A 27,678-nucleotide genomic window follows, 5' to 3' on the forward strand; every position below is an offset into this window, starting at 1 on the left:
CTGTCAAAACACAGTCAATACAAACACAGATTCACACCTTTTCCTCGGTAGTCTCAGCAAGTGCAGTTGTGTTGCATGCATCACTGTTTTACTACCCGCTTCCTTCCTCAAGCTCTACTTCTTACACTTACATGCATGATTCATTTGACTGAAACAAGGTGCCTTGGATGCTGTTTTCATTATCCGACAGGTCAGAAAGCGGTGTTACAAGACTGTGTGTGCGCAGTAATGTAACAGAAGCAGCTAAATCTTTGTCTTTTTGAGAGTTGTCCCAGGATCCAGCATAACCACAGCAAATGCAATCATTAGTGACTTAACCTGAAATATCTATAGCGCACCTCTTAAAAACAGAAACTAAACAGCTAAAAGGTCAGACAACAAATAGCTTAGTCTTATCCTTAAAATAACTGGTTCGTAAGCATGGGTTAATTCATATTCTTAACTGATTTTGAACTGCTTCACAGCCATACACTCATTGTTGAACGCTCTAATCATAGAACATTAGAAAGGAAAATGAAGATAGTGGTGTGTAGATGCCCAGTGATGTCCACTGATCACATGAAATAGTGAAATGCATATAGTGCATTAGTAGCTATTTACATTCCCATCAAACCTCAAGAATATCTATTTCAATTCAAACCTTTCAATTTCTAAAAATGAAGATCAGTCTAGAGAGGTGTGTAGAAATGTTACTCACCTGTAAACTGACCCGTACAGTGATGACGAGTTTGAGCCAGGAGGGGAATTTAGAAATGATCTTAGTAATGAAGGACGCAATGGTGTCACCATAGTCTGGCTTGTGAAACTCTGCTTCGTTCAGCCCGTCGATCAAGATGATGTAATCTTCTTCTGGAATCTTTCTCTCTGATTGGAAGTGTGAAGACAGAAAGCAATTCAGTGTTTCAGACAAGTATGCAGGACTTTACTATCAAAGTGCAAAACACCAGCAATCCAGTTACAATACGGAAGAACACTTTACATCTGCAGAGAGCAAGCAGCGGTGCTCAGGTGCAATATCACAGGTGCCAACATTCCAAAGGTGAAAATGTTAGCAAAGGTGAGAAATCTGCTGTCTGTTCCTGTTGAGCATAAGCTCTTGTAGACTGGGTGAAAAAAAATAATTTATGCACAAAATGTCAAGCTAACCAACCAAAGACAAGATTTTCAGGAGCTGGGTGCAAAGCTGCAAGCGCTACATTGAAATATACGCTTTCATGAAGTAGTAAAGAGAACATCCGATCTAACAAAACTAAATGAGCAGAGAAGACTAATACTTTAAACCGACACAAACACAAATGCAGACATGTTTCTGATGAATTTCTGCAGGAAAGAGACGGTTATGTACTTCCCATACTTCCATAAACCGGAAAAAGGTGAACGTATTTAGCTTATTTATTCACATCACTTATTTGTACCTGATGAATATGAATACACACATAGCTAAACACAGTATTCAGACCACTGCAGGATCTAATATGAAAACTGGCACATTTGAATCCACTGCAGTAGACTCAACGGAATATGAGGATAGAGGAGCTATGGCTCAACCCTGCCTTTTGCTCTTGCAGGGAGACGCAAAGAACATTTAAAAATTCATTACAGAGCTACGTGAAGATCTGAAGATGTCTCTACGATCAAGTAGTCAGACTGGATTTACTCAAGGAAGGAAAATATTTTTCACTGAGGGACAGATCAAGGCCAAGTTGTGTGTATGCGTGTGTGTGTATTGCTGCTTCTTTTCTTTGAGTTCTTTTTAACAAATAAGGCTGAAAGAACAGCCCTTGAAAGAACAGCCCTCACCAAACCCAATCTAATCGAATCCAATTTAATCTCTTCCACAAATCTTCTGGTACACTCTTTCATTGCATGATGAACTGATCAAATCAATATTTTTGCCCCCCAAATGAGCCACGACACTGCAAGCTATTCATTTCAATAATCTGCCATGGGGTTGAGGGGAGGCATGCGAACTGCTGTTGTTAGCAGGGTAGGGCGGCTTCTGTTACCAGCAGCTCTCTAGCCTTGCCTGCTGCCACAATATTGATTCTCAGTCTTTTCCATCTCCATCATACGAACAGCAGGTTTGTTTATCTATGTCTCGAACTCAGCCTCCCACAATACAGTATTGATTAAGAGTACAGCTGAGAGAAAAGACTGGACCCCCCCCCCATGCTCAACAAACCAGAGTGACCCTAAAATGAGTGCAGCCTGTTGCTTTAAAAATCTAATACATTTCTCAGTCAGTTTGGACAGCCTAGCTCGCCCAGTCATCTTGATTTCTTAAGAGATTAACTCTTCTCAGAGCCAAGAGTTTAGAAACAATGGTGGCTGCCTTGGTAGAATCCTGAGAATCCATTTCATTATTTTGATGTCAAGTTTGTTCTCTTCTTCAGCAACAGCAGTGGGAGACTAAGGAGAGCATAAATTAGCAAGAATGTCAATTAGCCAGATGCAAATCAACACATTGAAGTCTATTAGCTTCAGGCGCTGAATTCATCCCACTACAGAGTCCCACTACACGCATTAGCAACAGCCCTGAGTGCTGGAAGAAGAATACAGTAACATATCAACATAACAGTAATGAAAAACAACACAGAATGAGGCAAATACCCAATTCCAAAAGTCAGAGGAGGCCCCTATAGGATAAGTTCAAGGATTTATTAACAGATTATTGGATTTAGGTACCTTTGCGCAGGTTGATTAGAGGCTCCAGCATGCCCCTGCGGAAAGCAGCCATTGGGTCCTGGACGCAGGAGCGCAGGCTGAGCATGCTCTGTAGGTGTGGTTCTTTCAGAAGGAGCTCCCTATAGGCAGTAAGCTGGTGTGCTCTGCAGAGCAGGGCGGAGATACTGTGCACAAACTCAGGCACCAGACAGGTGTAGGTGTTATCAGCCTGGCAGTAATGATACGCAACCACCTAAAAAGAAAGAGAGAGGTAAGCGGTATTATTTTGTGAGAATTTCAAATCCAGATGATGTTTTTAGGTGAAAAGATCACCGGTCAGAACACTCACGTGTTGGATTCACCTCAGCGTTGCTATGACCATTAGAAAACACCAGAAAATCCACTACTTCTCATTCTACTAGTACGTCTTCAACATAATTACAGCCGTACACTAATTCTAAGCAATGCTGGTCTGAAAAAGCCATCAAATCAAAGAACAGGGCTAACCTGAGTCTCAGGTCACCTCACTTTTACTGGGACTGCTAAACTATCCCTTCAGCTCTTGAGGATAGATGCTCTGAGTGGCTCTCCTCATCATGCTATGGACACTGTAACACTGAGTGGGTAAGGTTCCATTTGTGAAGTTGGGTGACTTCTTGATGCAGTCTTTGGTGGCGCACCATAGCTGTTGACTTCAGAAACACGGCCTTTCCAGCCTCTTAGACTGTTTTGGTAGGGGCTGCTAATCAACCTCAGAATTTTGAAATCTTTGCACACTGCTCCCTCTACCACCTAAACGCCATCGTCCTCCTCTTCAGAACACATCCCTTTGTGTCAAGAGCCAATATTCACGGCTGGAGCTGCATCACACAGTTTGTGAATCATCAAAGGAAGCGATGCTCATTTCAAACGCAAAACGTAAACAGCGATTCTAAATGGCTGCTTTTAAAATGCAGCCTTTTCCAGGAGTGCCTTCTACGTCTTGGTACTGAGACTAGGGAGAATCAGTACTCAGCAGCCCCTTTACAGATGAGAAATCATTCATCTTAACTTCCTTCAGGAATTCTACAGAAGAGACAAGAAAAGAAGAAGAGGATGAATAAAAATGCAAAGGAATGTGCCTCCTGCTTGCCTTCTGGAACCCAACAGCATTTACAGATACAGAGATATAGCAAACGGTAGAGCAGTGGCAACATTTGATAAAATATTCAGGTAATGTTGGGAAAACATGTGAACGCAATACTGGAAAGCATCATATAATTTATTTATTTTTTTCATTAGAAATACAGCTCTGGTAGCTCTTTGAACAATCTAGCACCATCTGAAACCCGTCTAAGGGAATATATAATGTAATGGAGAGACTGCTCCGAAGCAGAGCAGTGTCCTTAAAAGCAAGTTCAGTATAAACATTTGTCATATTTCTGACTCATATGGCCGCAGCATTGGCAAAGAACCTTTCAGAAAACTGCAAGCCAGCAGAGGACCTTAAGGCATTGGCCTTTTGTGGCTGCTTTCTTAATTTGCACTGATTTATTAGTGAAAGGCATGTTTAATGGTGGTATTTCCCATTTGGACAGCTGGGGTTAATAGAAATGGCTCCATTTTCACCTCAAGGGGAGCTCCTCTAGCCTCTCACAGGCCTATTACAGATGAGCAGAGATCATCCATCTTCAGGCTCATTCAGGTGAAAGAAACTCCATTTTCACTAAAGAGAAAGATCTCTTCTTGTGAAGTCTAAGATCTGATTTATAGTCAGTGTTCCCTACAGGTTCTTTGGAGGCACCAGCGTCTGTGCCTCTGTGTAACAGTCCAAAAAGCAAGGTCTGCTGAAAGACTAAGGGTGCAACACTACAAAGAAATCATGGTTCGGACATCACGATGCGGTACAATGAGGAGAAAACAGCAACAAAAACAACTCAAGGCTAGGTTTCTTTTCTATTATATTTAACAGACAGTAGTGCAGTGTAGGTAGTTTGCTCCACCTAGTGTTATATAGTTCCCCCTGAGGTAGATGGTACAGCCTATGGTGTCAATTGAGCATATTTTAATGTAGCACAGAAGAAAAAAACAAATACATTAGTTCACATTTGGCTATTGTGGATGTGTTTTATTCATTCCGTTTTACTGAAAGCATAGTTCAAACCCAACCCTCCCAAAGAAATAAAAAAATAAAAAAAACCCTTGATGATTTGAAAGAAGCAGGAATGGCTCTTTTGCACTAGCCATAGTCAGACGCCATTCAGGCTGAGCTAACCTCAACATATTTTCACATACCGCGACGGTTCGGTAAGAATACACGTACTGTTGCAGACTGGTCAATGGAAGATGGGCAACGTTAACGTTAAACTTTGGGAGACATAAATGACTTACACTGAGCCAATTATTATTTTCATTTGTAACATTTAATATTTGTAAATGTTTACTCAGGTTTGTCATATTACTTACACCTGGTAGCCTCATTCTTTTGTAACCACACGCTTCCATTGAAAATGAACAGAAGCCAGTAATAGGTTCATGCAACAGTGAAAACAAAGGTAAAAATTGTAGATTTTATAATAATGAATTTCCGTGTAAATTATTTGCACATGGTATGTTATCAGCCCCCCACAGATGTAGGTCTAGTTCTTCTCTACTGAGAAAACCCAACTCTGGAAACAAATCCTCTAGCAAAGGAATGCATATTAATGTCAGGATCAAAAGTCACCTGTAATGCAACAAACACTCCTCGCTAGCATCAAAGCATGCCAATCACCAAAACAGAATGGCACATATGCCCTCCGAGAGACAACGGCTCAGGAAACAGATGCATGAGATGAATTAGAAATAAGTGGGAGGAGGAGAGTGAAAAGAAGAGGAGACTTAATACAGCTATATTCACTTTCAGAGTGGCATGTTTGATCTGTGTTAATCTAGGAATGATTTGATCGAAGATCAGCAGATCATTCAGCACCAAGATGTGCATTTCGACATCTTAGTTTATTAGCATTATTGTTATTATTGCTTAAATGGTGCAGCAAAAATCCCTGTAGCATTTTATATCAAAAAAAGGCACAATACTCTAGAAAGAGCTGATGTTTTAATGTGTTTAATAAGGTCTGAGATGCAGCTAGGTGTAAACGCTGATGGGGACTGAATTTTAAATGAGGGGAAATGGAAAAGAAAACTTCTGGGTAGGAGATGGTGGAGCAGGTGGCTCAGTAAAGCTTGGTTAAGCCCAGTTTCCACTGCCAGACTCGACCAATCTCAGCTTAACTGGAGTGGTTTCGGAGCCAGAGTTGTGTCCAATAGACCGGGAGTTCCAGAAGCCCAGCTGGGTCAAACAGACATCCATCTGACATAACACTGAGATCTTTATCCACCTCAAAAATCACAGAGACAACACAAACCAGTCCAGGCCTAAATATAGCATTGTTCATGGAGGTGATGTGGTACCAGGGGCCAACATTTGAGCGCCAGACGCTCCCATGCAATGCCCATTGGTCAAACTTGGCCTGAGATTCAATCAAAACCTTTCTTGTCCTGACATGTCCTGGCACACACTGTTAGGAACAGAATTCAAAAGTAAATACGGCAAAACTGCTTTCACAAAGTTCTGCGGAACTGCACCATATGCGAGGCCAGCCTCAGGAGACGAGAGAGAGGAAGAGCGAAATGGAAAGGACAGGTGGTGAAGCACAAGCTGCAGAACCACCAGGCTGGATCTCAGCAGGGTGCCAGTGCTGTAAACCATCAGGAAACACGACCACTACATCAACAAACATCAGCACCATCAACAAAAATTAGAGAACAAGTTCCATCTCTCACACAATCATTACTAACTCCTTTACCAGAACTACAAAACTAGCACTTGTGTCATTTCTGGACCATTTAATCAATTCAAAACAATAACACAAATGAATGCTAAGCAGGATCTGATTCCCACTTCCATTCGTGATAATTGTTAATAACTGTTCAGTAAATATGGCCTCACGTCTCGTACATGCTGCTTTAAGAGCAGGCATGTTTCTCCAGCTCAGCTTCTTCTCAGTCCTTATTGCTCCTGTGGGTGCAATTCTCTACCTTAGACCAAATGACCACCTTGCCAACCTGTTGCCATGGCAACACACAAGCAACAGCAGGTCCCCTAGGAGATGCAGTTTATACATCATTTACTCCTCATCGTGAGTGACAGGTGGCAGTTTAGTCTATCACTGCATTGATGAAACGCAGGAGTGATGTTCCTGAACATCCCTCACACTTCAGCGGTGGAAGAACTGCAGCTGTGCGCTCAGAACAATACGTAAAGAGCCACAGTGCGTTTCTGTGCAACGATTATCAGACATTTGGGACATTTCCTGGGTATTCAGATTCTATAACAGCAATAAACTCTCCTTCTCTTTGCGACCCCTCACTTTTCTGGTCGACACTGGACATGTGAATGACATGGACAAGGATTCTACACTAAAAGGAAGAAAACAGAATAGATGAATTCTCTTTTCGAAGTCGCTCTAAATAAAAGCATTCGCTTCAAACATTTTTGAACAGAGAGACAGACATACATCCAAAACAAAAAAAAAAAGAAGGCACAAAGACCAGAGAGCAGGGCTGATGGAGGTAAATGTGTGTTTTCAGGGTTTAATTACTGAGGATGAACGGTTGGCTCATGAAAGAGCCACACAAAGATGAGGCATGACTGCCCCGATCTCACACTGGTCCTTTCAAGTCATCAGGCTGTGTTTCAAAGCCTGCAGGAAGAGCACATGTGAATGTGCATGTGCACTTGTGTCATTTTGACAAATGGTGCAATCATGTGAAAGACTCACCTTTACCTAGAACCCCATTAAAGTGTTGTTTTGGAAAAGATGCTGTATTGCATTCAGAATGTGTGCACTATGTCCTAGGAAACCTGAACACGAATAAACAAGACAGAAAAAAACATAGACAAAAAAAGGCAAAATAATCGCACATGATTTTTCTGAACTATTCTCCAAACTAGATTTTTGGACCCGATTTCCCTGGAATTTTGCCAAGTTGTTCGGACTATGAAAAAAAAAACAAGCAGGCAGAATGCATCTAGGAGGACTGAAATCAACTATAAAACAAGGTTTTAATTCACATTACTGTGGAGCAGTTGTATCTCGAATAACAGCTACAAGCTGTGTGCAGAAACACTCCTAAAAATCTCCACAATAAAACTCTCCCTTCTCCTTTCACTGCTAACTTGCAGAGTTTACTCTTCCTGAGAATAGACTATTGGCACCATCTCGAATCACACGTCCTACATAGTGCACCACAGTGCATAAAAAAACAACAACAACCAAGCAACCAAATAAAACAATTATACAGCAACAGCCTGTTAAATAGAGTTGTCTAACTCTTGAATGATGAATTTAAATGGTTTGGCCATTTCACAAACAAAGTGCACTACATAGGGGAGAGTTCTTTCACAGATTAAACACACAGCTTCTACACACAGCTCAGATGCACATCAACAGTCTGAACTGCTTTTGAGCTGGCCTTAGAGACGCAGTTCCACAGGTGAGGAGGATAAACAGTGAGTTCCATTAAAGGTTCTAGTTGTCCATAGTCTGGCTATACAGATAGCAGAAAGACTAGATTAGACTACACTAGATCCTTACCCCCACACATGTACGACACACGCACACACGTCACATTCAAGTTCATTAAACTAGCAGCATGCATGCTTGTAGATCGAGAAAACATGAGGAAAAGACCTAAAGCCACACTGTAATCTTACATCTGTCTGTCTTCCAGCTGCCTGACTGGGCCACATATCCACAAACTAATACATTAATCACAATTATAAGCAAACATACAGCAAAACACAAGCTACTAGAATTAACAGTGGTTTCATTAACAGATGAGGCTGAGAATCCTCACAAGTTTCCAAAACGGAACAATCCTTGTGCAGAACCTTATCTGAATATTATTATCTAAATAATAACAGCACATTTTAACAAATTAAATGAATAATGATTAAGAAAATATCAGATGCATGCTGTAAGAAAAATTTCTGATGTATCAAGTATTATACATAATAAAAGTCATGTGTACAAAATGTTATAACATTTTGCATATATATATATATATATATATATATATATATATATATATATATATATATATATATATATATAAACTAGTCTGGAAGTCAAAAATACACTGCATTTTTCTGTCAATGACTTGGTGTTTCAGGCTTTAAGCACCATCCATTGAAAAGTTCTAAAGAGAGCACAAATGGCTATGCTGCAAGACTTCATTTATATACCATACACTTTCCTACAGAATCACAAAGCCAAAACTGACACACCTGGAGTACTTGCTGAGAGCTCAGTGGAGCTGGCTATAACAGCCATGAATGATTGAATATAGGACCTGGCTTTCCTCAGAGTTAAGATTACTACTACCATACATAAAATACACACATTACAACCCAGAAACAGGTTGAGTTTATCTATGATGCATGTCATTGCATACTACGGTCAAAAAATAAAAGCAGAGTGACCGTTGCCTATTTTCACTCCTGTATCAAAAATCTACTGTATTGTGATACAAAAGACACAATATATACTCCATCACGAAATGTGGGTATTGTTACCCCCTTCCCCACACACACAAACACACACAGCTGCACCCACAATTGTACTGGGGAACTTTACCTTTGAGGCTAACCGTTTGACAGCCTCCTCTCTGTGTCGGCGGAGCTCAGGTGTGCTGGGGCAGCTGTCGGACTGAAGTGTGTTGGTAGCGCTGGGTGGTGGGGTGGGCTGTGGTGGCTGACTCAGAGGTAACTCTGCGCTCAGCTCCCCACCTGCACGTTAAATGAAAAGCACATTAACAAACATTACACGCTTACATTTTAACCAAGCAGGCAAACCTAATACACATCTATTACTCTCAGCTATTACTCAACATATCAACCTGGCTATTTAAATCCAACTAATTAAACTAATTGCAATAAGCAATTCTTAAGACTTTAGATCAAAGTGTTTAGAAAATAATGAAACCAGAGTGTGCCAATGTTAGACTGGGGTGTTACACTGAAGAGTGTAATCATTTACTGTGTAGGAGGAAGCAAACATACCTACGTATCTTCCCTAAAGGAAAATAATAAAAAACACTTTCCTCCTTAACTTGACAAACAACACTGTTAAAAAAAATAGAGCAAGTGTGAAGAAAGCCAAGGGCTGCTAAACACTGCACCAATAAAGCTGAAGCCACAATAAGGTACTTCAGAACTGCCCCAAAAATATGCAACCACACATACTCACTTTTGGGGGAAGCGTTGGGACTATTAGAGGCGATCTGTCTCATGCGGCCTCCATGGCAACTGAGGGCAACCAATCGAGAGATGACGGCTGTCTTTCCAAAGCCTACGTTGCCCACGACAGTGGCCCCACGGCTCTCGCCTGCTTGACTGTCAGTCAGGACATCCTCCAGCTGCTGAAACAGCCAATCTCGGCCCACAAACACCGAGTCCGTAGTGATGCTGGGAACCTCAAACAGCAGAGGCTTTAGCATGATATCCGCAGGCTTATATGGAGCGAAGCGTGCTAAAAGACACACACACACACACACACACACACACACACACACACACACACACACACACACACACACACACACACACACACACACACCATTTTTGTTAAGGAGATGTGTGGCTGAAAAAAAAACTGCTAAAGCAACTTTTAAAAGGTTCTTACACATCTCTTTCACAAATAAGGTTTTTCCAGAACCAAAGGTGGTTCTTCTACAGCAGCACCCAAAGAACCCTTTGAAGCACTTTTATTTTTAAGAGCATAGGGCTGCACGGAGGAATGTATTTTTTGTTATTGCGATATCTGCAATGAACTTAATTACATTATAGGGGCAGGCAGTATAATAAAGACTGATGGGAATGTAGTGTTTGGAGCCGTGTCTATTGTATATAATTTATTTATTTTTAACTTTTAATTAGATTTTGGGTCATTTCTATAGGCTCAATTCAGCATGACCTTTTCTTGCAGCATATAGAACAGCTGGTGTTTTAATATATTTTGTGTTCATATCAAGTTTTGGTGACACACAAATTTGGGTCTACTAAAACAAATGTCTAAAAATAAACTAGTAAAACAGAGAGACTGTATTACCATTTTTCTGTGATTTTACTGTTTGTTGCAGCACAGTTAGCTAGCCTGCAAATTGCAACGTTAGCTCCAAGCTAAACACAGCTCCACAGAGATCTTCCTACGGCAGTTCTACACTATTTTTATGTTTCAGGGTGAGCAGCATTACGCTTTCACCAGTATTAAGTTATTTTACTGTTTATGGTTAGGAAACTACCTAACGTTAGCATGCTCACAGCTAACTCACAGACATTTTGGTGACCAGGATTCCAGCACAGCCATTCAGGCTGAACCCACGACCTTTTCACAAGGCGAAGAAAAATGTCTTGTAACCGTCTTGTAAAAACCATGACCGGTCTTGCAGTCAGTACCAATCAAAAGTTGTCCAAGAAAGGCCAACCAGTAAACTAACAACAGGGTCATTGGAACCCAAGGCTCAGTGATGCACATGGAGGCCCCACCTTGCTACTTCAGGACTTCAGGGATCTGCTACACAATATTAGGGGTTATTGGCTGATTGGTGTATAAATTCTTGTATAAAGTCTTGTAATAATTTACTTGCTGCCCACAACATCAGAGGTAGACAACTTTCATCATAATTGATCAATCATCATTGAGACATCCTACAGCTTCATGGAATATCCCATTTCATGTCTATATCATACTGTAAGTAAATACAAAGCTAAAGACTGATGAAGGTCTGGGCTGGGGCAGATTTACAGGGGAGTCTATCCTAAAGGTAAACGCTGGTCTTACTGATTACAGGAACCTTATCTCTGCAGCTTTGATCCCATGACACACTGCCTGCTTTTGTTTGCCAAGTCTTACAAGCAGCTGAAATGGTGGTGTCAAACATTATGTTACCAAGTGCCAAGAAACACAAAACTCAAATGATGTCAGATAAAATATGCCTCCAGAAGACGGATCAATCTGAGACCTGTGCCAAGGCTGGCCGTTCTGTAGTCTGAAAGCTAGATCTAAGAGGAGCTTCACATTCTTCCACCGTTTTTTTTCCTTTCATGCCTCTACAGGGGTTCAGTCTGAAATGCTAAAACTGAGCAATAAAAATATTCCTCTGCAGGACAGCTTGGCTGCTCAGAATTGGAGATCAGCGCTTTTGTGTGTGTGTCTGTGTGTGTGAGAGAACTCATAAACAGCTGCTGTCACACATTCTTTTACTCTTCCTGCTTCACCATTTTCTCCATCACCTCTTTCCTCCTCTCATCTCTTCAAGCTGTTTCAATACAAGCACACCACCCCCACCCTTCTATCTCCACTCCACTGTTGCTGGTCCTCCTCTTTTTTGGAAGCTCTCTCCTTCACCCTTCCTCTCTCTTTCTCTGCATTCCCTCCCTCTCTTAGGATGAAAGGGCAGGTTAGGTGCAGTGTGCCCGACTGCTCTGAATGGGAGAGGCTGCAGAAGAGTGCATTATCATCCAATCTGAAGACCGGGCTCTCTTGCTCATCTTTTCCATCAAAAGGGCCACTTCAGAATCAGTGATTAAGTTCTTGTCTGCGTGCAACACACAGAGACACACTCTGAGCAAAACAGAAGGTGAAAAACAAGCTTTAACAGGCACAAATAAATGTTCTGACCTCATCAGTCCCCATTCACGCAGAAGATGATCTTCGTGCAGAGACCATGTTTGGGCTGCTGCTGGCTAATATATGGGGAGTGAGGAGCAAAGGTTTATTTGTGAAGATCTCCTCTAGAACATTTGCATGGTCTGGGAAAAGCTAAAAAACAAACACAGCCTGTTGCAAAACTGTTGTATTTACTGTGTCCGGTGTGGTGTTTACATAAGCCTTGTTGTTCTGCATGCAGGAAAAGGGAAAGCGACGAAGAGAATGAGAGAGAGAGAGAGAGAGAGAGAGAGAGAGAGAGAGAGAGAGAGAGAGAGAGAGACCGAGAGAGAGAGAGAGAGAGAGAGAGAGAGAGAGAGAGAGAGAGAGAGAGAGAGAGAGAGAGAGAGAGACCAGTTGGAAAAGTATGCGAGTGCTCAGTAGATCTGCATTATTTATGCCTTGGGCTTCCCCGAGAAAACTCCAGCACTCCACTCAACAGCAGCTGCAAATATCCACAAGATAACCTGCATAAGTACAGGCTACATGCAGGCTCACACCTTTCAGTGTTCTCTCATGTCTTAATAGCAGTCTGATTAAAAAACACACACAGTGACCAGATTACATTCCACTACACTGTATACCCGGCCATTTCTTCTCAAATCAAAATAATTCATGGGAAGTTTCTCTTCTCTTTGCTGCAGTCAAAGCCTCAAGACTTCTGGGAAGGCTTTGCGTGAGATGCTGTGAGGAGTTGATTGCATTTACCCACCAAGAGGATAGTTACTGATGTCTGATGATTAGTTCTGAATCACTAATGCCACTCCAACTTTTCTCAAGTCCAGGTCCCCTGTGCTGCAGTAACAGCCTTACTCCTCTGGGAAGCCTTTACACTAGATCCTGTGTTAAATTTGATTGCATTCATCCACCAAGAGCATTAGTGAGGTCATCACATTAGTGATGTTTGATGATGTTGGAGTTCTGGATAACTAATCTGGATAATGCCAGACCAACTCTTACTCAAAAGAGTTGTATGATGCTCCATCACGGCAGAGAGCACATTTCCGCTGCTCCATAAGCCAGTGCTGGGTTGTTTTTTTATAAAAAAAGCAACCTATATTCTGTGTACTGGCCTCGAATGGCAATCTCCTTTAGTGGAGCCATCATGAAGACATCATGGCAAAAACATGACTGGCATTTGCTTTCAATAATTTATGAACCTTCACATGACACAAAACAACCAACGAATGCCAGAGCATGGTGGTGCTATGCGATCTTTTCAGGAAAAATTAGATCCCATAGCATATGATTCGAAAGTGAGACTGCACTGCATGCCTGTTAGATCGTCTCTGTAGGACTGGAGATGAGCAGTGGCAGTATTGAGTTTGGTTAGCAAGGTTTGGGATTTAGTTTGGGAGGATTTACAGGGCTACCTGCAGTGAGGGGGGGGGGGGGGGGGGTGCAATTACCTCTGTCGTGAGGTGGCCTTCCTCCAGTGTTGTGCCAGGGCATCCGTATGGAGGTACGCAGTGGTGTGTTACGCTGCTCATCAAGATAGCTCAGGTCTTCCAATTTAGTGGAACTGGTAGCTGAAAAAGAACAAGAGGAGGGACGAGAGAAACACAACATAAGAAGAAGCCAATGACACAGGAAAGAACACAGGACATGCCATGAATTTGTGTGCACTCCACACGCGTGTTATGTTGCTCACGGATACATATATGGCCGTCCCCCATCACCTAGCCAGTCAATCCTGATGTTAGCTGTTAGTTTTTCATCAGTTAGCTGATGTACAGAACTGGCAGTTAATGTTCTCCTTCAAACATGTCCAGCTGTCCAAAGCTTTTAATGTTGTATTAAAGGCAGCTGGAAAAGTTGCAGCATCTGTGAGAATGCACATCCACAATCACAGGGTGTATCTCTAACAATCAAGTATTCTGAGCTATCGTTCGCTCTCCCAACCTGCCAACAACCTGTTAGCACTAAAGAAAACTACCCTTGCCAAAGTCCCTACAGTTCTGAGAATGTACATGCTAGCACTCACTATCCCAGCACTGGTAGCACTGTGTGATAGGGGGGAGTCCAAACTACTAGGTGGGAACTAGAAATGACAAACTGTTGATGTGGGAAAGACAAAAGCACAAACACCATCATAAAAACAGTAAACTAAATCGGCAAAACTGTGGGAGGGGCAAAAGTGACCTCATTGTACAAGGATAGCAAGTCTAAACATCAAAAGAACCAGGTCAGCGAGAGCATGCTCACACAGACACACTCACATGTAGCACATATGCATGTGCTGTATACATGCATATATTCATGCATGTCCCATTTGAAACAATGCAGTATTGAGCTGAAATGACCTACATTAAGAGGTCATGCAGAAACAGCCAACTAATGAGAGGTGAAGGACAAAAAGACACAGAGAGAAAGAGAGAGAGAGTGTAAAAGAGAGAGTAAAAGAGGGAGCATGAGGAGAAACGACAATTGAGCCTAAGCCGCATAACATGAGGGTAATATCTTATTCTATTAGAAATTCACAAAGAAATACACAATGATCTCAGCGATTTACATCCATTACTCTACTGCGCTACACAATCACAGCCTGGATCTGTAGCAATCAATTATTCTGAGCTATCGTACGCTCTCCCTCAGCAACGCTCCAAGCCAACAACCTGTTAGCACTGAAAAAACTCCCCTTGCCTTTTCCTGCACTGCTCATGCCCTGTCCAAAGTCCCTACAGTTGCAGTACTTACAGAGCTGTAGGAGCTTGCCACAGAATCAGGTTTTGAGGACCGAGGCTCACCGAGGGGAGGAGGTGCAGGGAGCCCCCCCTGAGAGAGCTCTCATCAGGGACACCAAGCCAGCCCTCCGCCCCAATGCACAAAAACCTCCATATCCACTCCCTCATTCATTCATTCGCTCGCTCTCTCGCTCACTCCCCGCATTCAACGGGTGACTGGAGCTGCAGCGAGACTGAGAGTCGCTACTGAGGATTCAGCAGAGAGAGAGGCGAGGGAGAGGGAGAGAGAGCGAGGGAGAGAGCGAGGGAGAGATAGAGAGAGAGAGTGAGCGCGAGAGAGAGCGAAGAAGAGAAGGAGCTGTAGCCAACACTAAAGATCTGAGAACTAATGCCGTAGCTCACACAGAAAGAGAGAGAAGAGGGTGGGGAACTGTGGAAGAAGCTCTTTGTCAACCGAGCGACTGATTATGCTCTGAGCTGAGTAGCCAGAGAGCAATTAATCAATGAGAGGGAGAGGAAGGGGGGAATGGTAGAGATGGAGAGACAGAAGTGAAAGAGGAAGAATAGAGAGAGAAGGATCTTATTGAGAGAGAGGGGGGGGGGGAGTGAAAGCGAGAGGGACAGAGAGGAAGATAGAGAGAGTGAGGGGAAAGAGACAGAAGAATGAAAGAAGAGAGAGGAGAAAGTTGGAGAAGAGACATAGGAGAGAGAGGAGAATGCAGAGCGAGGGGGATCTAGCTGAATTAAATTAAGAGAGAGCGAGCACGCGAGAGAGAGCGAGAGAGAAAGAGCAAGAGCGAAAGAACGGAGAGAATGGTAAGAGGGATCTTATTAAAATCAACTGAGAGAGAGAGAGAGAAAGAGGGGATGGAGAGACAGGAAGAAAGAGAGAGAGAGAAAAAGTAGTAGAGAGGGTAAGAGAGTAAGTGAGCGCAGGTGCGGAAGGGAATGAAAAAGGAAGAGAGAGAAAATGATGTGAAAAATGACTGAAATGTAAAAACAGCAGTACAACTACTAGGGGTGCGCTGATCCAATACTCTGCATCATTATCGGCCTGATACTCTGTCCAAGAAAAAAAATCTGGATAATATGATCAATTCCCTTAAACTATCACAGAAAATGCATGGTTCAAGCCTACATGCTTGTATTCTAGGCTTCATAAGTCCAATTCAAGCAACTCCAATTGCAGGCATGAAGTAAATGTATGATCAAAACATGGTAAAATATCTTGCTTAACACACTTGATATAGTTGTTTAAAAACACAAAAGTATGATTTATCCAATTACTCGATTAATTGATGAACAAATTGACAAAATACTCAATTCCAAAAATATTTGATAGTTACATCTCAGATTCACTCAGATTAAGATTGAAAATAACACTGCATGTGTGACGGTCTCATGTAAACTCTTTGGAGTTTGTAGACAAATAAATTTGTCAAAAAAAACAATAAATAAATAAATAAATAAATAACATCTAGCCCACCATAATAGGCGGGATAAGAGAAAGGTAAGAAACAAAAAGACAGAGACTTGGGAAATTGATTGGGAGACTTGGGAGATTGGGAAAAGCCTGAGCGTCTGACCTACATGAGCTGCAGTAAGACCCCCTCTCATGAATGGGTGTGTACAAACGAACCCAACTCTATAAAGGCACAGTCTGAACACGGGCATGTGTCTAAACTCTGACTGCACAACACCATGGAGACGATTCTGAAAATGGGTGAACTTCGAGCAAAAGCTATTCAGCACACACCTGGCCAATGATCACTGCAACAGACCACACAACACACACTCCCTGACATCACAGCTTGCATACAAGAAGCCCGCCTGCATGTAATTAGCTCCTTCAAGAAAAGACCTTATTTAAATAAGGACACATTCATTTGCACATGCTTCCTCTTCAGCCACAAGTAATTAGTCATTCAGATTCATGCAGCTCCATTTTAGTGTTCTATTAGAACACACTCCATGATCTGATGACTGGAGAGATCATTAATTTAGCCAAATTTCAGTCTGGGTTGAGATGTGAACCAAGGTTCATGGTTGTGTTCTATTGTATACATTTGATCCTGTTCATTTCGGTTTCACACTGCAGTTTAGCAAGAGCACTAAAGAACCTGCCTATGTCCTGTTGTCATCACCTACGTGGGCTGCATCTCCAAATATCTGACATTAATTGGTTTGTAAAAGGGCATGCGTTTGGCATTGGTGTGTTGTGAATTCAGCCAGTAGCCTTTCCCAGAAAAAAAATAAAATAAATAATTAACAGATTAATTTGGAAGTTGCATCTTGCCATCTCTCACAGTGCTGCTAATATTATGGCATTACTAACAAGTTCAAGCACAGTACATTTTGCTATCGTTTAACGGAGGACGACAGCCTGACTGGTCTAAAAGTCCAAAACCAATCCAATCCGAACCATGGCTGAGTTTGGATCAAGACCAACTCTTTTGGTTTAGACCAAATCTTTGTCCATTGGTCCAGGCCGAGGTGCAAGCCACCTTTCACACCTGCTATTTTGGTTCAGACCAAACTGAAAAGTCAGAAGATCCAGACCAAACAAGGTATATATGAAAACACCCATGGCTTTGTGGCTTCTGTATTATTTTATCCTGCATTATTTTAAAAGTGAAAATAGCTGGATAACAATCTGCTCATCACAGAACAAATTGGTCTGGTTGACTAAAAGCTGTTGAACAGAATTGGTGCTGAAAGGTGGTTTTGGATCTGTAGCAACCATGGTTTAGCTAGCTCAGTAGCTCCGTAGGCAGTCCCAGCCCTATCGACTAACTGTTGAGCTACTAACATGAATGTTGGAAATGAAAACTTGCGTCTAGGAGAGCAAAGTCGAGTGACTGGTGTTGGAGTAGCAAAGCAGCAATGAGACGGATTCTGCCATGTTCGATTCGTAGCTGGCTTAGATAAGTTTGTGAGCAGGCTAAACACCACAGCACAGACTGTGTTTCAGTTAACTGTGACTCAAATCACACAGGTTTAGAGGACAAAGCCTCACATTTTTTGAGAGCTCAAAGTCAAGTGAAGAGTCTTAGCAGTGTTTTCAGCTGTTTCAGCACATTTAGTAGACTGGGTTATCTAGGTTTGCTTGCTCACCCTTTCACTTTGCTAAACTATGGTTGGCTTGTTTTTTTTTGTTTTTTTCACCTGTATTCAGAGTGAGCCAAAATCAGTCAGTGAGCTCCCACAGCGCCCCCACCCTGTGGCTCTATTAAATGCACTTGGGGGAATGAGCTTATTATTACATTTTATTATAACATTTTTAAATACTTTTATAATAAAATATTTCTGTGCCTTAATAAATTAGGCACAGGAATAAATAAGGCAGTGAAACAAAAAATGGTGTTTTAATTCAGCCCTTTTCACACGCTCATTATTAGAAATAGGTCATTCGAATTTTTCAATAATTATTGTTGGACTGAAAGGAAATACTTTATTGTGAGGCATTTTTTTAGCTATATTGCCCAGCCCTACCTAAGAGAGTTTCACATATGTACTCAGTTGTCTTATGTCTGATGTGTCTACTGATTTCTGCCTTGTCAGAAAAGAATCTCAAAGACCAACTGACACATAAGATCCATTTACTCAGTGACAAATGATTCAGTTTTGATTCACTCTGCTAAAAATACAGTGTGTGCATAGTCCATACAGTTACATCGTAAAACCTTACTAATATATGAGGAAAAGCCCAACTCCCTGCGGCACAAATCCCTCATTTAGGAACCCACCAAACAGGGACTTTCCCTGGTGGAATGCAGAGAAGCCGCTAAAGGCTGTCACCTTGCTTGTGCTAGCTAAAGTGGGACAGTGTGGTAAGCACTGCTTAGTAATAAGCTTATGAGCTGAGTTTTTTTTTGTAGAAGCTGATCAGTCTTACTCAATTTCTCTATTCTGTGTAAAAGTCTATTGGACAGATGCAATTGTTGCTTCTACTAAAAAGCAAACAATGGGGGATAGAAATCCTTCAACGCAAGGGGAAGACATGCTGTTGAAAAATTAATAACCTTATGAATAAATTTAGGGATTGATCTCAACAAAACCCTTCAATTCCGAAGTGCAAACTGAGCGTCAGGTGCACCAACAGGATGTGAATATCATTAATCCAAGTCAGCAGTAGCAAAAGAGGCATGCTGTGTGGTGATATTTGGGAACCACCTCATGTCCAGGCTTAACTGGAGGGCACAATTCAGCATTCTTCTCATTCTTCTCCAAAATAAGAATGGAAAGCAGAGAAACTTAGAAGATTAGTGGAACAAATCTGCTCATGATTTCACACATCACATCTCAGACATAGCAGTTACGATCATTTAGAGTTGAAACAGATCAGGCCCTTGAAATCTGGGCTGCTGATTTGACATTTCTAGGTTATGAGGCTCAACCATCCATAGTCAGGATGAACCTGGTAACCTCTTATGGCCCTGGCCCAACGTTCCAAAAATTCTGCTCTCAAGGGAGGGGCCATGGCTCTTCGCATCGCAACTGAAGTATCTCTGCTAATCACTGCTTCTCCAGCCACTTCAGAGCTATCAGAATGAATGATGGACCTCCTCCCTCACTCTAGCTACAGTGAGACCAGGATGAGTGGTTGATTGAGAGCATGTGGCTACACATAAGCCACTATGTTCAGTTTGTCTGATGCATCCTGGGAATTCAGGAACTAAAATGGAGGTCACTGAGTGTTCTCTTATGCACCAATGAGATCTATGGCAGCTTTCTATGGCTTCTTCCTGGTCAGGGTTGCTGTGGGATGGAGCCTGCCTGGTCCAGTCTACTGCAGGATCACTCACACTTGTGTGTTTTTTGGGAGGTGGGAAGCCGGAGCACCAGGAGTAAAGCCACTAGAACCCAAGGAAAACACACCAAACTTCTTAGAAACAGTCTCCAGAGCAAGGATCGATCCCAAACCCCCCTGACGCCTGAAGCTGTTCAGCACACACACTACCTATTACTACTACCACCATCTCACACCATTTTCCTAATAGGGACCGCTAGTTGACGAAAGATCTGGCCTCTGACTCCAGCGCTGTCCTGACAGAGTTCACATGAAAATCCAGAGACAGAGAGAGGCCAAATATCTCATTACTAGATTTGTGTATTCCAGTGATTGCTGCATCAACTGACCAGCTAAAAACCAGACATCTATATCATTACCACACAAACACCTGGAACCAAATCACCTGGGTGTACAACAGGAGCAATTCTTTGAACTTGCCTTGCAAACCCTCCCTTTTTAAAAAACATAGGCTCTCCGTGGAAGACACTACTCTCTTCATTCCCCTGGTCTTCAATGAGGATAATTCCTTTTGAAGAACAAGAATTGCCTGATCTCAAGCCCTAGAGATCCTGTATCTGTTAGCTACTACTGGCCTCTTCTTTCCCCCAGGAGCACACAGAGGAGTTCCTTTTTCTTCCCATCTTTAGCAAGATTTAAGGATGGCTGATTCTTTGAGGCAGATCGGAAGAGCTTTTTAGACCTGCGTTGGTATCCCTGTCTGTGCTGTAAACACTTGGGAATCCTGAAGGTGAAAGATGAACATGACACTGTCAGCACAAGGTTGAGCATGGAACAGAAATGAGCCTGTACTTTTTGGAGAGTTATATTACCACCTCCTCCCCCACCTCTGCATTACAGAAGGAAGGCATAGAGAGGAAGGTTGGATAAACAGAGGCCAAAAAAATCTTCAAAACAGGATTTCCGACATTAGAAAATGAATCAACTGCAAGATCCTTTCAGTGAGTTGAGCTTGTTTGTCTTGGGGTGGTTCCCAACAAAGGGTGTCATCTAGAATAACTTAGCTTAGCATGTTAATCAGCCTCACAGACAACACTGTGATCTCAGGGGTCTGGTTAAGATAATGCCACCTAGACATGTGTCATACACTTGGCCCTGGAACCTCTGCAGGGATTTCAGACAGGTGTCTGCACATGAACTCCTGTAGCCACAGGACCACTTTTGTGAGTGTGCTTCACCTGATTGGGTATGTGAAGGACCAATAACGATCACTGCAAGCAACAAAAAGAAAAGGGTATCTTGGAAATCAAGTGAACACTGTCACTGTCTGGAGGCAGCTGATCTCTTTAACATGCAGGGAACCCAGGGCTTAGTGACAGAGTGGGTATATACAGCAGTGGTGAAGCACCCTGGGCAGTTGCTTCGAGGGACATTATTTTGAATCAAAGTGTGAGAAAAAGATGCTGAATTGGCTATCAAACATTGATAGCCCTTTTCATATGCCTCTGCTGCCAGCCATTAAGGGCTGCCCTTGAGAACTAGGTAGGAGGTGTACCCCACAGAGAGATACCAAAGCAAATGTTTGCATAGAAACAACGGCTCAGAGCAACACAGCAAGTAAAAGGACATAAACTGATAGAGCGAGAGAGAGAGAGAGAGAGAGAGTGGCGGAGAAAAGAGAGAGAGAGAGCATTTTGCCATCAAGGCCATTGATAGCTGTGCTGAACTGAACACGTGTTGCAGCAATAGGATGCAAATGTCTTGGCCTACTGGAGAGCATCCCAGCTTCAGAGTAATAAAGCATAGGCATGTAGGGATGAAACAGGCCGTACATGGCCATACAATCACCAAATCACCTGAGCCAGATTTTTAAAGCATGTTCAATATTTCAGTTATGGGAATAATGAACATTCCTGAAAAGCTCATGATTTTTTTTTTTTTTTTTTTGATGGAGAGCCACACATGAGCCACCACTTCCATTTTAACGGAGGGCACAGAGCGTTCTTCTACGCACCACAGTTTTCAAAACTAGATCTGGTTCACCACGTCACTTTCCATCCATCCATCTTCTTATCTGGTTCTTCCTGGTGAGGGTCACTGTGGGTCTGGAGCCTGCCCAGAATCATAGGGCATAATCACAAGTCCATTGGATCCCTCACACTTAGAAGCAATTGAGCATGGACAATTCATTTACTGTGTGTGTTTTGGGATGTGGGATCCTAGAGTAAGAGGAAAAAGCAAAAAGAAACAAATGCAAAGCAAACCAAGATCCAAGATTATAGAAGAACTGCAAACAAAACAGCAGGATAATGTGGTAGTATCACATAGTCGTATAGAGGTCTAGAAATACGCCAACCACAAAACCAGATATTAAAATAGATGTCTTGCTATGAAAAGAAATGTAAAGTGAGGAAGAGTTCCATGAATCAAAAGAGTGACGGTTCATTGCGAGATCGTACACAACTGGGGTTATGAGGCTATGAAGAAGGGTTGAGAACCTCGTCTTCTCGCTGCGTATAACTGGTGGATTTGTGTGTTCGTTATCTGCCTCTTTTTTGTAATTGGTAGATGCGTGTGAACCTAACACTCTGGTAAACCCATTTCAAGAACCAAAACAGTTCACCCACATGAGTAAAGTAAGGTCTGTTTAAAATCGAACTTCGATTTTTCAGGTTTAGGGTCAGAGTATCTCTTCACTCAGTCCTCTAGGTCACATGGGGTCTCATCAGAAACATTTTGATATAAAACATGTGAGTATTACATTATATGTAAATTAACGGCAGGTTAATAAAGCAAAAGGATTTCTTATTTGATAACCAGATTAATCAACGGGATAATCAGTACAGTACCTGATTACTAAAATAATGGACAGCTGCAGCCCTAATTCCAGCTATACATTTATAAAGGTTAACTTTTGTAATGACCACTGCAACAATCTGAGTATAACACACACTGTTCACTTTGAGTCAGTGCAAGTGACTGGTTGAACAGTACTTGTTCATCAGTGGGCAGCATATCACTTAATGTGCAACATAACATCATCATTTCCCTGGCAACAAATAATCTAAGCATCTGTTCTTCTTCACCTTGACCTTCCTACAAGTTTGGCATGGAACTGAACGTGTGAGACATGGGAGGCTCCTTGGAGAACATTCCATTGCTCTTCACTGGGCTCTAGAAAACACCCCAGGATTCCCAACATTCTGCAGTCAACTGTATCATGATATTTCTTTGAGACTCATAACGCTTGTAATAGGCAACTTTTGACAAGCTGATCAATCAAAAAGCTTGCACTTTTTTAAGAATCTCTGCAGACTGCAGTCATATAGGCTTCGTTTCGGCCTTCCCTTACTCTACATTTTCTACCACATCTTCTGCATTCCTTTCATCAAAAAAAAAATACAAAAAAAAATAAGTTAGAGAGAGCGAAAGAGAGACTCTCCCCCTCTCCTAACTGCTAACGTTCTTCCTGCAGTGGGATGATCACTGGAGAATCTTTCATGTGTAAATCCTCTGGAGAGCTTGCATCCACAAAGCCTGCACCCATCATCATCATAACACAGCCGTGCTGCACCACAGGACCAACAGAGTCATCAGATATTGATGACATGCTAGCCTTGGCCTTGGCAGTTTGCTTTAATAGAATAATCCATTCAGTGAGCTTGGTGCTTTCACTCCAGGAATGGAATGGCAGAACTCTTCTGCAATGCGATCGTATTTTCGATTTGCACAGTTCTAAGATGTTCCATAACCCTGCATACTCCATCTAGTCATAAGTTGCAACACATTTCACACTGCATGACTAACCATGCAGTCCTCGTTGACAATATTCACACATGGTACACTGCTTCAATCCCTAAACTTTATATTCCAGTCATTCCGCTAAACACACTCTTATCATCTGATTATTAGAAAAGATCTTAGAAAATCAGAACTTCCAAGAAACGAGAGAATTATGGTATATCCTGTAGAGTCAGAACAAACAGCAGATTTAGAATCCTTTTAGGATATACGCTACCTCAGGAAGTGGCCTAAGAAGCTTTTGAGCCATGTTATAGCAGTGTAAACGCATCTGTCTTTAAGACTCATTCGACAACCAAAATACCAGTAATAATTGCTGTGCAATTAGTAAATTTGCATATTCCGTCTCACACAGTGATCAGATATTCATCTGAATAACCGAAGACGTAATTGGCTACCAAGTATGCATGCAGCTAAAATCCTGTCAGAATACAATCCAGATACTAGACATATGAAGTGACCAGGAGTAAACAGGGTCTTTGAGTGTGGGACAGCGCTCCATGTCTACTATGCCCTTTTACACCAATGAATGAAATGCGCTCTACATAGGCAGTTGTAGATTACCCGCTATTTTCATCACTCAATACAAATATGCAGCTTTTATGAGCCAAAGCTGTGAAGAAAGATTTACTGCTGGATGTGCTTCTGGCATAGTTAGTTGATGAATGGATGCACGAATGAACAGACAGGCACATGGACAGACGATGAAGTAGGTTACTCATTTGATTATTTGGCGTATTGATCAGATTGGAGAAGAAGGAGGAATGGGGAATACATAGTTTTGCTAAAACTGTGTGGGTGAGATAATTCACATAAGTTTTGTGACTGGAGACCATAAGGGGAGTCCAAGTCATTTAATGGACACTAGAATGTTACTCATGAACAGTACAGTTTATAAAAACTGAAATTCTTTGTGACTTGATTTTTCATTTAACATACTATGGCAAGTTTATCAGTCCTAATGATTATTACAGAATTATTATTTAATCATTAACCTAAATTAGGTGAGCTGCTGTGGGAACTGAACAAATCTGTACAGTGAGTAGACTCAGTAGCCAGTCCTTCTGACTGAACTATTATAACCAGATCTCCATTATTGCAGACCTTCACTCTTTGACCTACTTTTAGCAGTGTTTCCTTCTATTGTAAAGTTCTTGTTTACAGAGATACTCTATTTGTGCACTCTAGCACTCCATATGTTGTCCTCACATAAGCAAGTCATAGCTAATTAAAAAGAAACCACAGATTTAGGCTCCCTCAGGCTGAAAGATCTGTGTTTGGAGTAGTTGGTGCTGCTTTCTTCTCTAACCCAGCTACACAGTTCAGTATATAGGGTGAAGACAACCAAGTACAAAACAGTGATGTAAGCATCGCCTACTGTAAGATAAAACACGGACATTTATTCCATTCGTTTAAATGGGAGGTGGGTGGGTGGGGTTAAGTGCTTTAAGATAACAAAATATAACAAATGAACCTGAGCAGTAACAGCCCCTCAGAAAGGAGATTGTGTGTGTGTGAGAGTGTAAGATTCCTCAGCATTAGTATGTACGTATACACTTTATTTTATCTTTTGTGTGTGCAACACATCAACAGAAAGTCTGAATTTATGGAGGGGGGGGGGGCTTACTGATTCTGTGCAGATGTTAGGTGTCCAGCATTCATTATGCTGGTCTCTATAGCCTCTCCTAGTCTGATTACACTTACAATGCTAAATCCAACCTGCCCTCTGCAACTTCTGCTCCCCACGCACTCATACCACACTAAGCCTCTTAGCATGGAACCTTCAGAAAGAAGTATGATAGCATCAACCTTCTCTCCTATATACACTACACAAAGTCTCAGTCTTGTACACAACTACTATAAAGTCTCAGTCTTCTTGATTCAGATTCTGTGTGTCCATGTCTTGTCCTGATGACCTTTAAGACTACTGTTTACTTCTGATATATGTACTGTATTGATAAGTAAGTATATGCACTCAATATGCGCTCAATCATTAAATATTTCAAGGGTCACACATGGTCAATCATTAAAATTGAACAGCTTTTATGTAATATTCTGTGTACTTGTGTCATTACCCAGCACTTTATACTGTATTATACTACATAATCTATTCATATTGTCTGAATGTAACACAGGTATTATACTCTTACTTAGATTATTTAATTTTTTTTTTTTTTTACATTTTTACAGATTACATTTTGTTTTATGATTTTTTTATATTTTGTATTTAGTTTTTCTATGTGCAATTCATTCCAAAACAGTCACAGGCCTTAGCAAAAGAAGAAACCAGTGGCTGCTGCCCGTCAAAGGATGCCACTGATGCTGCTAAGAAAGAACTAAAACTTTTATATATGCTTATAGAAATTCTTTAGCAGGCATATTGTTTTTACTCTTCTTTTAATTGAGTTCATTTGAAAAGTAATTAAATTATTAAGAAACAATTCAGCTCACTGGCATCTCGCAATGCCCACACGCACAAATGGTTTGAGAGGCAGGGGTGCCAGACTGCAACAAAGCAGAAACAAAGTGTGAAAGCTCACAGGAGTAGCAAGACAGTTGTACAAGGCCATGTGTGTGACTGAACAGGAGGGCCTCTGTTGTACAGTCTAGTCTAGCACTTTCAAACATGTCACAGTCCAACCACTGCGTGTTCAGCTACACTGAATCCATGATAACGGATTATGGTGTCAGTCGGGAAGGGTCAAGCCACACTGTCACACCCATACAAAAGTCACCATTAACAGACATTGTTCACAACCTGCAGCAGTGAGGAAGGTTCTCAGAAGGTTATGAGACAGGTTACAGTGTGTAGTGTTTTATAGTGAACTGTAAAGGTGCTTTAAACAGTTCTCTGGGTGATGCTATAGAAGAACTGTTTAAAGAGCTAAAGAACCTTCACTTGAGAACCAATTTTTTCATGGACTCAAAAGTATTTCTTTACTGGCACTGCTCAAAGAACTTAACATCTGAGGCTCTAGTTGACTGTGTTTAACTGCTTCTCCTCCACATGTTTTGCTGTTTGTGCCCATGCCACCAAACCCATATGGGGAAATATACTCTTACCATGGCTTTAATCTTGAATTATGGCTGGTCACAAATGTATCTATGATAGTAATAAAAAACATCCAGTTGCATGTGTGTACCACATGCCCTTGCTTTGCTCTGAACAGCTCATTTAAAACTGAGGGTCTACACCATGCATGTTATAGAAGACCACATAATAGCACAACACTATCAACCATAACTATAACAACCATAAACAACAAGTTCAGAGCATCACCAATATACACACACACACACACATCACACATGAAGGGATTTCTGGGAGCTGAATGATCCGGGAGGTTAGGATCTTCAGGATCTGAGTAGGCTAACTGCAATGCAAAAGGGGCACAGCGGCCAGGCTCAGCAGGCTTTGAGCAGGATAGCCATGATGCCAACAGCACAGCGGCCGTGATTCTAACGGGCACATCAGCCGGGCTCATGAAGCGGGACCGCCGCAATGCTAACAACTGGGCTCAGCAGACTTGGTGTAGGACAGCCTTCTGAGCCTTCTGAGCCTGCAGAGCCCAGCTATTAGCATCGCGGCTATCTTGCTTCAAGTCTGCTAAACCCCGCTGATGTGCCTGTTAGCATCGCGGCTATCCTGCTCCGAAACTTTCGAACCGTGTGTTGTATCAACATGTCATTAGACGACGTGACGCACAAAACTGATTGAAATCAATTATAAACAACCTAAGATCAACATTCATCATAAAGCCACGAAGTTGCTAATCACGAAGTTGCTGAGCTCCTGTACCGTAAACCGTAAGCATGCTTTTATAAATGTCACTGTTGTCTGCGTTTTGAAATTAAGCTCTCCACAGAGGCAATAATGAAGTCGTCTTTGCCTGTACCCTTGCCGCCCTCCTCTTCAAGGGCACAGTAGTCAACCGTAAAATTAGAGGTGCACCTCCACTGCCTAACTATGACATCATCCTGTCAGGACCTGGGGCGGAGACACATCGCCATGGTGATGCGACTCAAAGGACTTTAGGACAGGACAAGG

General features: G+C 41.9%; 1 protein-coding gene across 5 annotated transcripts in view; it reads right to left on the reverse strand.

Moving 5' to 3' along the window:
• Positions 1-27,678, reverse strand: part of tanc1b (tetratricopeptide repeat, ankyrin repeat and coiled-coil containing 1b) — a 139,048-nt gene that overhangs the window by 29,029 nt on the left and 82,341 nt on the right. For 4 of the 5 annotated variants that reach the window (XM_072685746.1, XM_072685744.1, XM_072685745.1 and 1 more), the window contains 5 exons: positions 13,805-13,924; positions 9,936-10,217; positions 9,324-9,475; positions 2,686-2,917; positions 698-864 (listed from right to left, as the gene is read on the reverse strand). In XM_072685746.1, the coding sequence (XP_072541847.1) occupies positions 698-864; positions 2,686-2,917; positions 9,324-9,475; positions 9,936-10,217; positions 13,805-13,924 (953 nt within the window). Of the gene's footprint in view, positions 1-697; positions 865-2,685; positions 2,918-9,323; positions 9,476-9,935; positions 10,218-13,804; positions 13,925-15,092; positions 15,313-27,678 lie in introns of those variants that run through there. The other variant, XM_072685748.1, reaches the window with a different exon arrangement.

Source organism: Salminus brasiliensis, chromosome 8 (genome assembly GCF_030463535.1).
Source record: "Salminus brasiliensis chromosome 8, fSalBra1.hap2, whole genome shotgun sequence".
Lineage (NCBI taxonomy): Eukaryota > Metazoa > Chordata > Actinopteri > Characiformes > Bryconidae > Salminus > Salminus brasiliensis.